The sequence below is a fragment of the Castor canadensis genome, chromosome 15 (assembly GCF_047511655.1).
Source record: "Castor canadensis chromosome 15, mCasCan1.hap1v2, whole genome shotgun sequence".
NCBI classification, from domain to species: domain Eukaryota; kingdom Metazoa; phylum Chordata; class Mammalia; order Rodentia; family Castoridae; genus Castor; species Castor canadensis.
Window position 1 is genome coordinate 97,067,325 of NC_133400.1, and position 14,059 is coordinate 97,081,383.

General features: G+C 39.5%; 1 protein-coding gene across 13 annotated transcripts in view; it reads right to left on the reverse strand.

Annotated features, from left to right (window-relative positions):
- Ryr2 (ryanodine receptor 2) overlaps positions 1-14,059 on the reverse strand; it is a 591,935-nt gene that overhangs the window by 111,852 nt on the left and 466,024 nt on the right. For all 13 annotated transcript variants that reach the window (XM_074056805.1, XM_020157460.2, XM_074056803.1 and 10 more), the window contains one exon: positions 7,985-8,034. In XM_074056805.1, the coding sequence (XP_073912906.1) occupies positions 7,985-8,034 (50 nt within the window). The remainder of the gene's footprint in view (positions 1-7,984; positions 8,035-14,059) is intronic.

A 14,059-nucleotide genomic window follows, 5' to 3' on the forward strand; every position in this document is an offset into this window, starting at 1 on the left:
TTAAAGGACAAGAGGTAGACAGGGTGGGCTCTAATAGGATTTGCACTTTAGGATTAATTCACAATATATACAACTCTGAGAGAGGAATTGTGGAAGTCAGAAAGCTACCTCGGGGCTAAATTAGTGGATTGATTATGGTGAATTTGGACCAGAATATTAGTGGTGAGACATGAAAGATATATTTTCAGGGTTTGTTTATAGACTGAGCATGAGATAAGAGGGAGAGGAGTCAGGGATAACACCAAGGTTTTTGCCACCTGAGCAATCAGGGGAATGGAGAGAGCGAGTGGAGGAATGGGGGCATGCCCCCCTGCTTTGGACATGTGAAGTGTGAGGGACCTGTGAGTGACACAGGGAAAAATACGGAAGCAGCAGTTGATATAAAAATCTACATTACAGGGGGGAGACTGCTCTGAAGCTATATATCTGGGCATCATAAACATACTTTAAAAAAAATATAGGTGTCTAAATGAAATTAGCCAACATGGGTACAAAAGATAAAAGGTCTCAGTTATCAGAAGTATAAATGATAAGAAGGATGGAGCAAAGAAAATGAGGAAGAAGGGAAACGGTGCTGTATGCCTGAGTCTGGCACCTATTTCTCGGTGTGCCAGGCCAGGGAGGCACATCCCACACTCTCTTCCTAAAACAATTCATTTTTTGTCCCTCTGCGTCTGATGTGCTAACCCTCGTTAGAGAGGATCACTGTTAGGACATTAGAACATTTACCTATACCTTTTTCCATAAAGAAAGGTGTGGGCGTTTTAAACCTCCATTCATATAAGTTGGAGAGGTTGAGATTTTTGCTTGTACTCGACATCATCTGGCATAGAGCAAACACTTAATAAAATATTTGTGGAGTGACTATGGGACGGAGGAGTAGGAAACCAGTGGCAGATGAGTACTATGGGTCAAATGAAGATGTGTGCTGGGAATGGGAGATTTGTGTGATTCTTAAAACTAACATAGTAAGCTACATTGTCATTTACATCTCCTTATAAACCACCCATCTTAGATGCAGAACAACCTTCAGTTAAATCGCTGGAATGTAAAAAATGGCAAGAAAGGGACCCTACATGATGTGGAAAAGTTATTGAGTGTTCAGCATTTTACTTTACAGACCAAGTAAGAGAATCAACCCCATTAGTGGGTGTAGGAACCTTCAAGTATGAATGGAAGAAATAATTCATGCAGTGAGTAAGGCTTTTCAATTAGAGTTTGAACCTGACCTTCTTAAGGCTACTCAGATCACCATAACCATAAATGTCAATCATGTCACTAGTAAGAAGGGAAAAGCTGACCAGGCACGGTGGCTCATGTCTGTAATTCCAGATACTCAAAGGCACAGAGTAGGAGGATTGCAGTTTAAGCCCAGCCTGAACAAAAAGTTAGTGAGGCCTCACCTTGACCAATAAAAAGCTGGATGTGGTGACATGCACATTCAGCTCTGTGGCAGGTGTAAACAGAAGGATCATGGTTCAGGCTGTCCTAGGCAAGACACAAGACCCTATCCAAAAACAAATAAAGCAGAAAGGGCTGTGGGCATGGTGTAAGTGGTAGGGTGCCTGCCTAGCAAGCATGAGGCCCTGAGTTCAAACCCCAGTACAGAAAGACTAGCAAAGTTTGGTAAGATGATAGACCACTTGAGTGATTATTGGACTTCTCATGTACTTCAGTCTATGTAACTGCTTAATTGCTCTGAGTGATACAAAAAACCAAAAGTGGTCGCTGGTTTTTAAGACGGCGTTTTGCATGCATGTAGGTGTGCGTGTGTATCTGTAAGCCCAAAAGGTACATAATTAAAATCACAGTTCATTCCCAATTCTAATAACAGACAACATTGGGTTTAAATCTTACACCTGCTCACCTAATACAACTCAATTAGCAATAAAACCAACAAAGTATATGGTATAAATAAATATAGAAACTGCTTTGTATTTTAATTCCCAACTGATTTTTGGTTTTTAATGTAAGGTTTCTGTAACTCAGGAATTCTCACTGTTGTCTCAGGACTGACCTCTCACAAGGCATTTCTGTCTTATAATCTGAAATACTATGGATTCTCCAAACGGTGACCTTTTGCTCTGGAAACAGCAATAGCAGTCCTTCTAATTTATTTCCTGCTTTTCTAACATGGCTCTTGAAATAGTGTCTCATTATATCCTCTTCTTTGAAGAAATGATTAATCTTGGCAGAATCCTTGTTTACAATGTGAAATAAAATTATATTAGAAGATAAAAGTTCTTCCAAAATGATGAGGAGATAGAAATTGAGGAGTGTCGATGATTTTATTACTTACTAATGATATTGAAAAGAATAAAATTACTGGTTGTCTAATTTAGTGAGAAGTTTGGGTTAAACTGAGAACACATTCTGGGTAATTACATCTTCTCTTCGCTTGGCCCAAAGTCAGAAAATTCTCCAGAATACTATGTTCGATGGAAAGAAACAAAAAGGTGTATTTTGTTCTGATACTGTCTTTAGAAATTCCTTTCATTATATGTGTCTAGAATAGATTATTTTCTTTTATAACAAGTCACACCTAGTAAACTCTTACCTTTGCCATGAATTATTGACATAGAATGACAGAATTTTAAGATAAAGAACTTAATGATCTTCAAGTTACAAATAACAATAACCAGCCGATGGTAGCAGATCATGCCTGGTTGACAACTGAATTCTCAAAGTAAAGGCATGTTCGGTTCTCAGACACATACTATCCCCAGAGAGCCTCTGTACTCTAGGAGATTTTCCTCTTCTTTCATGTATCCTACCAAACAAACCAAGCATAATGTGAACCTTGCTGGGGACGAACTAAACATATATTAATTTTCTAGTATCTCCTGATAAAGGTCAGCACTTGTCATTTAAATAAATGAGTGACTTAGGGGAGACACATCAGAAGTATCAACGTAAACATAACCCACAACTTTATTGATCCGGGAGATCTGCCAGTTCAAAGAATTCACTGTATTGTTTAGTATTTACTTTTGAAAACTCTTCTAAACATTATGACGCATGTACTAGTTTAAATTAGGTATGCTCACCTGGAAAAAAAAAGTGAAAACCTACTACTTCCTTTTAAACACATACTACATGTGTTGTGCAATATTGCTGCAGCTAACATTGGAGTTGTACCAATGATATCAAATGTTGACTTCCAGGGTCCCTGTGAGCTCAAACCAGAAAACATACCAGAGACTATTCTCACCCTATACGGAATGCTGGCTTTGTGCCAAGTATTCCTGGCATCTCCATGTCAAAGATTCAGAAAGTCTCCATTGACTTGAGGAGCTATCAGGATAATGTATATCTTATTAGGATGTTGAGAATCACCAGAAGACTGGAGAAGAGAAAAGGTTTACAAATGACAAATAGTTTGTATCAGTTTCCTCAAATAGTTCCTGGAACACAGGGTCGTCGTTGGTTGAGTTAAATCATCTTGTTATTTGAAGAGTCATTAATTGCATGTTATTTCTGTTTTAATGTAAGTACCCAAAGTGTTTTCACGGACCTTAAAGGAATTTTAAAAAATGATTCTCATAGATTGTAGGATAATTACATACAACATTTTTCTTAATACTCTTTCAGAGGAAACAAACCCTAAAGCTTGAGCTATATGTGAATGCAAGAAAATCTCTAAATGTCTAGAATTTGTTGTCATACTTTCCCTATTAGACTCCAGACTTCTGAAGGCAGGATCTGGTTGGCTTATTTAGTCACTTATCAGATAATTCAAAAACAGTAATTTATGTGCCACACGTCCCACTAAGCCCTGAGGCGGCAGAACTGTGAGCCATCCAGAGCAGAGTTCTGTGGGAGAGAGATGTTAACCCACTAAGCACCATCACACCACTGGTGCAATGGAACACAGGGTGGGAGAAGGATTTCCAGACAGCAGTGCTTGCAGTGAAGTCTGAAGGATGGGAGTTTACTCCGTTCTAGGTGTGGGGACTCAAGGAGGTGAGTGTTACATGAGAGATCCCATTCCAGCTTGGAATTTGCTCCTAGGAGGTAAAAAGACCCTAGGCAGAAAGGGACACACACATTCAAGAGGCAGGAGAAGGTCAGTGAAGCTGAAGTAAGTGGGAAAGAATGCACTGGGAGATGAGGGGGGTGGTCCATAAGGAAGGTGGCAGAGAGCCCCCACATGGGCAGTTAAGAAGTCGATCTCAAGACACGCTGTGTGCACATGCAGAAGTATTACAATGAAACCCCTTGGTACAAAAAATATGTGCTTAAAAACCCAAAGAAAAAAAAGAAATGTGCTATGCTAAAGTGAAACTACCAAATGTGTAAGAGTATGACACGGCAGATGGGTATTTGGGGAGGGTGTGACTGTGTGGCACTCAGTGTAGAGAGACAAGGGAGGCCTCAGACAGAATGGCCACCATGGCCTTGGAGTAGTACAGGTTACAGGTGTTTGCAGATTGATCTGAGCACAGCAATGGAGGAAGAAATCTTCATTTCTCTATCCACATCCCGAGAGAATGTCTCATACATACCAACCACACAATGGATGTCTATTTAGTACACTAGCTTTGTCTTCATGTGTACAACTATAGTCCTTAGGGGCCCTGATAGGCACACACCTCTGCCACCATCCCTGAAGTCTTAGCTATGATATTCTGCTCCCTCTACAAATGTCACAAGAGGGCTGTGTATCCTCTAATGACGATGACATCAGTAATCAGCTAGCAAAAGTAAAGAGAAATGGTGGGGATAAAAGCATTTTTCAATCAACATCGAGTCCTTGAAAATGGCAGGTGAATCCTTAGGGCTTGTCAACCTGCCTAGTTCCTATTCGTATCCTATCCAAATTCCCTAGATAAATGTATGCACCAACTGTCGATCTCCAGCAAGCAATTCGGAATTCAAATGAGGAGGCCTATATTTAAACAAGATGGGATTTTCTTTCTTTTTTTGCCCCTATAATAATGTGCATGATTCCCCAGAAATCTGTGGGTAATACAGCTTGCCCTCCACTTCAAAGAAACTTATCTTTCTCCAGTATGTAATGAAATGGCTTTAAAAGCCCCCAGAACAGATGAGGTGGAAGAGCACTACTGATCTTTTTCATTCTTAGGTAGCATGCTTCAATGTACAGAGACTATTTTAAAGTACATCAAAGATACATACAAGTAAGGAGGCCCAAATTTTGGTAATCCTCACCTCAGATGTTAGAAAAAAGGAAGGAAGGAAGGAAGGGAGGGAGGGAGGGAAGAAGGAAGGGAGGGAGGGAGGGAGGGAGGGAGGAAGGAAGGAAGGAAGGAAGGAAGGAAGGAAGGAAGGAAGGAAGGAAGGAAGGAAGGAAGGAAGGAAGGAAGGAAGGAAGGAAGGAAAGAAGGAAGGAAGGTCCTGCACAATGCCTCCAGGAGAGCAATATCAGTCTCTGTTTCATTCTCCTCTCTTTTCTCCAATTCCTGACATACGTAAGGTTAGCATGCATCTTTCTACATCTTCATCTCTGCTCATGATCACCAAGCTCCAATATTTCCTTGTTAACCTCAACTCTCAATTCTGCCTCAGTTTATTCTTAGGAGAGATTGTAGACAATTTTAAGCTAAAACTTTTATAGTCAGTTTACTTCCTGTCAGATGTATGAAAAATGACAGAATATAAAGGTAGGATGAAAGGAGTTATCGATTAATACAACTGTATACAAGCAACCAGTGCATAGAAGTTCTCAGGTCTCTCTCATTAGGAAAATGCATAATGGTATAGCTGATATTTCAAAACCAGATTGTGTTGCTTCTGATTCATTCTGGAAATGGGTAGATTATAAAGGTTTCACTGTGCGTCTATTTTAAATAGCAAAGTCTGGCTTGTATGTAATTCAATTTCTGTAAATAAGATCTAATAAATAAGATTTGAATAAATCTAATAAGTGAAGTCTAATAAATCAAGCTTGGAATACCTTATTTGTGACAGCTGCAGAGTTACAAATTCTAAAACAGTTCTATGTTCACTATCTCATGCTAGGTTTGATACACACACTGGATCTCTAAGGTTAACAATGATATTTAACCTATTGTATATATGAACAAGGTTTTGACAATTTAAGTCCCCTGTCCAAATCATTCAGATGGTTACTTTTCAAAAACAGGACTTAACATCTAGGCTTTTCAGATTCAAAGAACACTACTTCTTACAGGGCATAATATTAGTCTGAAGCCAGAGGGAAAGTATATCAGATAAAGTTTAAATGCATACTACTTAAAGAGTCTATTAGTCAGGCATGGCTGAATTAGAGTATGTCTGATTAACAAAGGCCTCTTGGAATTCTCCTGTCCTAAAGACAAATACCAAAGCAAATCTGAAGTGATAATAGACACTTGGATAACAAAAAGAATGTACAAAATTATAAAATTAAAAAAAAACAAATAAAGGTGTCTAATAAATTCCCGTTAAGAATAAAATAGTGTTTAAAGGAGAACCGACTTAAAATACAATGCATCACACAGCAAGGGATAAATGGTAAAGTCCAGGTCTCTCCCCTAATAGGAACAATTGATCATACTTCACATTCTTCAATTACCAGCCCTTTGGATGACATATTTGTAAGGAGAAATGGAAGTCCAAAAGCAGGCCAAATTAATCCACGGTAATGGAAGCTAGATGTGCTTCATTTTATAATTTGGAAAACGGCCCAAGAGAGGCCTCTGGGATGTTGGAATGTCCTGGCCTCAGCAATGATTAAATGGATGCCTACGGCATGAACAATATCACCACATTATTCTCAACATTTGTATACTTTGCTGCATTTGGAGTACCTCAGAAAATTTAAAAAGAGAAATTATAGTGAGGTATGACACAGAAAAATCAGAGTATACAATAGGTAGGAAGTTAGAAATAGCACAACAAAAACCTTATTAATAAATATACAAAGTACAGCTGAGGAATGAGGCACTCCCATCAGAGCCCTATGTAATTAGACACGACTCTGGTGACAAACAGAATGCTTAAATGCACTGTTACTCCAGGAAAGTTCAGAAGTATGAAAATCCTGTCTGAATAATTGTTATAGAAATTGTTCTCTATTGAGCAGAAGTTAACAAAAGTCAGTCAGCAAGAAATTATTCTGGAGACAATTGCCCAATTGCTTTTAAATATAAAATAAAATATAAGATATAAAAATCAGGAAATTTATATGAAATATAAATATTAATTACTAGATTTAAGGGCAGGAAATATTATAAATGCTAGAAGCCAAACAGTATAGCATTAACTCATTGTTCCAAGAAACTACCATTTCTCAAAAATTGCAACATGAAGATCTTAAAAGTTGTGTATATGTGTTTGATCTTCAGCTTCTTCTTTTGTAGAAATGAATACCTTTATATTTTTAAACTGTAGTTTTTCCTAGACTGTAGTTGAACTTACAACATTCCTACCAATACATTTTTATTACTAAAAACTTCTAACACTATATCAAAACCTACAGAGCAAAGGGCTCAAATTTATACCGGCAGTTTATAAAATCTAAGAAAGTGGGAAACATGAATTGTGCCAGCTGCAGCAGCAAAGCGACTTGTCCCCACTGTCCCAACTATGAAGCTCCAGAGTTTAGAATGCAGTACACATGCAAATCTTTAGTCAAAAAAATTAAAAAAAATAAGTGCAGCTTAAAATTTTTGATTTGCAACAGTTCATTATTCAATCCAACAGAGATAACCAAACAAAAATCCAAGAGCCCAGTTTTGTTTTAACCTTGAAAGAAAACTTGCCATTTTCATTCATCTCTCAATAACATACCCTTTCAATTTTTAATTAAGGTTTGGACTGGTGTAGAAAAGACACATCCCTCCACTTCCCCATAGATGACGCTACTTGAGTCAATCCTGAGGACCTTGTCTTGCCTGTGAACATGCATGCAGCCGTGCAAACATGCACCCATGCAACATCGCAGCACACAACACGGTGCAAAACAGCAAAGAAAACCAAGTGGTGGCCATGCTAGTAGTTTTTTCAAGGGTCTCCTTACCAAATAGTGAAATCCTATGCCTGACAAGAACTCCAAGTTTGCAGAATAGGCTGAAGACAAAAGGAAAACAAAAGAGAAAAGGGAAGGGGGGAGGGAAGAAAGAAAAGACAGGGAGAAATTTAAAAAAAAAACACAAAAATAAAAAAAGAAGAAAGAAAAAACAGCTGATATATGAGCCAGAACAAAACAACACGATGTCACGCAGAAAGAATCGATTCTCTGAGCAGGATGCGGAGTAAAGGGATTAAAGAAAGAATCTTTGAGTGCATATCTTAAACAAACATGGTTAAAAAAGCACATATTATAAGTAAAGAAACCAAAAAAAAAATTGAAAGCAAAGCTAATTAATATAAAAGCAATCTATATGAACCTCACAATAATATAACTACTGAAATACCACATGGGTAATTTTATCTACCCAAATGTACCACTGGATTTCTAGATGTTTTTTAAATTATCAGCATTATTTAATGACAGCAAATGGTGCTTTGGGCATAAAATGTTACTGTAAGTCATAGTACGTTTTATTATTTGAAATGCTCTTCTTTTCCAAACTTAACCACACTCTTTACATGTACACCAACCATCAGTGGATTTAGACTTAGACTCAGTGAAGTACAACAGAATTTGAACCACCAGAAATCACTCAGAGGAAGTCACAGATGTGATAACATGAAGGACTTTTAGTGCTAATGAATGAATTGAGGATATTTCTTGCTTTTCTACAGCAGGTTCCTGGCAAGTCCTTCATGGTAATAAGCAACCTGAGATTACAACTGGAGTCTGGTTCCAATGGATACCTATGTATCCATTGCCTGCTTTTATCCCTCAGCATCATGGCTCTAGAACCCCCTACCTCAGTAAGACCCCAAGACCTACACAAGCCTGACTGTCCCCTGTCTTCTCACTAAGCCTCCCAGTCCCATGGGTTCCCTGAGTCTGTCTCAGGAGTACCATCGCTACACTACCTCCTACCCAATCCTCAGGACCCAGCTCAGGATGTATTGACTCCAAGAAGCCTTTTCTGATGCTAGAAGAGGTCCCCTTCCAGCAGCTCCCAGGGTTATTTGTGGATCTCTCCCACGGCACTTAACCTTCCAGGTTATAACTGACATCATTGTCACCTCTACCCACATTCTTCTGCGCTCTTGAAGAGGACAGGCTTGCCCTAGCCACCACTTTGTCTAAACGTGAAGAACTGTTTTGAAGCTCTATTTGTACTTCCTCTTGATTTTCTCAAGAATAAGGAAAGCTAGATCCTCACTGGGCAGACTCTCAGAAGTTCTCCCTCTAGTCACCAGGTCGGGGAGTGGGGGCACTCAAACACAGAGGGCATCTGGAGGAGGATGTGGACCGATCACATGGGAGAATAAAGGCTGTGGTTCTGTACCAGGATGGAAAAAAGGGGAGAAAGAGGGTTATGTTTATTGAGGAAGTTTTGACCATCACAGCTCACTTCAGTCTCAATGTGAAATTTATTGATGGAAATTAAGTATTTAGGGAATTTTATAACTTTTCTAAGAAAATGTTCATCTGCAAATGTCTAAATTATCAGAGAGTTTCAGCAAATCTATTAGAGAAAAAAATTTTTAAAGTAGCCCTCCATGTAAGAAGCTGTAAGACGTAAAATTAGACCCCGATCTACATTATTTGTGCTACAATTTTGTACAGTTTTATTGACACATATTAAATTGTAGCAGGTTTCATCGTGACATTTCCACACATGCCTACAATGTACTTCAGCCATACTCGCCCCCTCTGTTACTCTTGGAAACATTCTTTAATGCGTCCTACTCGCTAAGGACAAGCAGGGTCAGACTTTTGCCTAACAATTCTTGTAAAAAAAGACAACAAAACAAGACAACTCCTCCCAGGAGCGCTCCTGTACTGAGGTTCATGGATGCCCACTGCACATGCTAACTCAGCCAAGAAGGATCTGAATCTCTCTGATGAAATACATTTAGGACTGCACACACTTTGGATCCTTGTTTTCCAATCTATTTTAAGAGATGTCTCTTATTTATTACTATCCAGTATTCAGGGTAACACGCTCTCATGAACTCTTGGTGATAGGAAATTTATAATGCCAGGAGTTATGTTTTTACCCAATTAATCCAGACCAGGGATAGTGCTTTCTCTGGTGGAAAACCCAACTGTATCTCATTCTACCAGATTGTATTTAATGACTAAGGCTATGTCAGAGAAAACAATTTATTTACCATCTCTGCTGCTCCCTAACCACAAGTGCCACCAGGGAGAAATACAGATAAAGAAGGTTACATCTTCCACAAAGATATATTATTTTCTTTCTCCCCCTGTACCACTCATTTTGGGGGCACAGTTTCTGTACAGATTAGGAGGTTCAATTGTTATAAAGTTTATTTAAACTTTCACTTTCTCTAAAAAATATTACCCATAAAACTGTGGTCCCCTTTTGCTGCTTCCTGTCACTATCCAGATTCTTCAAAATTGGATAAGGTGTTCATTGCCTTGTACTGAAACACTCTCAAAGTTCACGAAGTCCCCTCTCTAATCAGCAAATCTAATAACTTCTTGTTCTGCTTCATAGAGAGCTCTGTGGCTTTTGGCATTGCATCATGCTTGCATCTTTGAAGCCCTTTCCCCCTTGGGTATTGTTTCATAGAAATATTGTTCCCTTCCTCTGCAACTAACCATGCCCCTCTTGTTCTTCGATACCCTTTTCTAAAAGTCCTCCAGCTGTAATCATTTCCCAAGTGTTGGGATTCAGACTTTTTTGTTTCTCTTGTCCTTCTGTTTCATCTGTTTCCATAGCTTTGAACATGACATGTGATCTTGCAGGCAGTGCATGTGAGCAAATAATTCCTAAAGCCATTACTTGTTGCCCAAATCTTTCCAGGAGACCCTCAGGCACATTTCCAATTGCATGCTAAATACGTCCAGCTGAGTGAATTGCTTTCATTTCAATAAGCACCTCACCAAGCTTAACCTCTTCTTCTGGAAACTAGTTCTTTTTGTGAAGTCTGTTTCTGTGAGTGATACCACCCATGTTCCAGCTATCCAGAGCTGAGGCTTTAGTGCCATGTGGGACTTCCTCCTTCCGCTTCCCATTTCCTCACTGCTATGTCACTCTGACTTCCCTCTCATGTTTCCCACATTGGCTCCAAACGTCTCCACTGATAGCACAACTTCGTCAATGGTCACATGTGTCTATACATGTCTCCTCCATGGCACTTCATCACATTAGGAACTGTGTCCTTGTCTGTAGTATGTTGACCTGCGACCTAGGCTCCTCAAGGCAAGCCTTCAGAAGTGTCTGCTGAACAACCCAGGAGGGCAGCACCCCTGAACTAACTGAGCCACACTCCTGCAACAGCCTGCACTGCTGCCCTGGCCCCCTAACGCCTGCCACAGTCCAGGTCTTGCTTTTGCTGCAAGAATGTCCTTCCTAGGGGTCAGTTTGGATCATCTTCCAACTTCCAACTTCCAACTCTTCAATGGCATCTTACTGCCAATTAATTCAGTGGGGGAATAAAAGAATAACACACTTTAAATTGTTTTAAAAAGTAGGCTTGTTCTGGAAATTAGTAGACATCACAACCTATATAATTTACACTTTTCCCAAATTACCAGGCCCTATCTTTTATTGACGAGGGCATGTAAATCTGCAGAACCTTCTCGTCCTTACCTCTGCCCTGCATACTCTTTAAATTATCTGTGAAGGCCATGGCGTCAACACCCTGTAGCCCCTCCAAGCCTTCCAGAGAGATCTGACTATGCTGTGAATCTCTCTGCACCTTGGGGCTTTCCTCTGCCATGGCCCCGTGCTTGCTCGTGTGCTGAGCTACTGCAGTTCATCCAGGAAGACACAGACCACACCCTACTCTTTGCAGACATGGCGCTCCTGGCATCAGTCACAGCAAATGCTCCCTGCATAATTTCTAGCACCGGGGACCACATAGCTAAGCATCTCATGGAAACATGAGTCATTAGCTGTGGAGCAGTTAGTGTACACCCATGAAACTTGTGTTACCTGAGCCTGTTAAACACGAACTAAAGTCATCCGGGAGTGATCACCATGTGTATAAATGTATTGCTGTTAATTTGTGGTCGGGCCAGGCTTTGTCCTATGCATTCTGACTGATGAGGTTTTTCTTTTTACCCATTTTACTTTCTTAAGGCTGTAATAATTAACTCAGCTGATAAGAGATCAGACATTGATAAATTTCAGTGATTCCACTTAAACATGTCAAAGAAATTACTCATTTGGTTTTGTTATTGTAAGGGTGCTATTGATGATTTAAAAACATTATTATAAAAGATTTTAATTTTCATTTAAAAAAAAACTTTGAAAACAAAAAAGTCTCCAAATATGGTCTGAAGAAAACAACTGTTAAAACTAACTTTATTTCTTACCAGTACTTCTCCACATTTACAAATGTTTTACTATTTTTGAAAGATGGGTTGATACTATTTGAACTTGTTTTATTTTTGTCATGATGATTTTCCAAAGTTATTATTTCATATGTATAATTATATAATACATGTTTATCACAATGGCTACACATAATTTTGCATATACATGTATCATAATTAAGATATCATTACCATATGCATTTTTTCCAGCTATATATTTTTCTCCTGAGGTTAAATTCATATGCTTGACTGTCGTGTACTGTCATGAAATAAATTACTACGATCAAGCATATCATTTTTTATGTGTTGGAATCTTAAAGGGCTTGAGTTCCATTTTTGGAAATGCTAATGGGAGATGTAAAATTTACAGTCCTTTTTCTATTAGGTGAAGAAAACGGAAGATAAAATTATGAAAGGCTGGGTGTGGTGGTACACACCTATAATTCCAGCTCTTTGGGAAATAATTTAGGAGGATTTCAGTTTGAGGCCAGGCCAGGGCAAAAGCATGGGACCCTATTTGAAAGATAAACTAAAGCAAAAAGGGGTAAGGGCATGGCTCAAGAGGAAGAACACTTGCCTAGCAGGTGGGAAACCCTGAGTTCAAACCCCAGTACTACACAAAAGAAACTACACTGCAATGACACTGGTGCAGTGTATTAGAGAGGTCGATCTAGATGTGGTCTAGGGTCTCAGCACAAATATTACATGAGGGTGGCACAGAAGGGCAATATTATTTTGATTTCTTCTCTGAGAGATGCCAAGTTGAAATGGAAACAAGCTAATTTTCTTTTCTTTTTTTTGGTGTACAGTTCTCTGAATTGTTTCTAGTCTTACTGAGACATAATTAACAAATAAAACTGTGTGAATTAAAGGTGTCCAATTTGATGCTTTGGTATGTGTATATTGTGTGGTTGATAAACCCTTCTGAGAGTAAAAGCCAACACTGAATGGAGATAATAAAAGACGAGAGAGGATTAGGGGAAAGCAGAGCTTGCATCAATTTATTTGTATTTTTTTCCCCGTTTTCTTTGTCTATTTTCTCCTGATTTATGTAATTAAGTGACACCAGAGTTAACAACCACCTGAGAAGTTTCTGTCACTGAAGGCCAAGCAGGCCCAGAAAGAGTAGGGGACCTCAGGTGGCCTGGGTCTCACCATGTTTCATGGGAACTCAGTGCCTCTGGGTTTCCTAGCTACTTGTGTGAACTCCCAGTCCACAAGGTCACTGATCCAAGGAAGTGGACAAGAGAGCTTGTGAACTGCTGAGGGGCTAGCCATCTCCCTGTGGGGCAGGCAGGAGGAAGGCCATGCCCAAGTGGGAAGGAGTGGGGACACTACATTGCCTGTCCATCTGGTGACAGTTAGGGAGCAAACTATGCCACTGGAATTGGTCCTCTTTGTTGTTTTCACTCTGAGCAGTTTTATCAACCTCAGAAGAAAATTATTACACAAGGAGGTTGGAAGACATCGTTAAAGCTATTGCAACCCTACACCATGTGACTGGCACGGTGGAGTTGGTAGAATGGGTGAAAAGATGAGCTGAAAATTCCATCCCAGTGGCATACTCCAACGTCACGCAAATCCTTCCTCTTTTCCACCCGCTGGTGACCATCTCATTCCATCTCCTCTCACTCTGTCCAACAGACTGGCACAGCACTGCTACTGGGCACAGCATCAAAG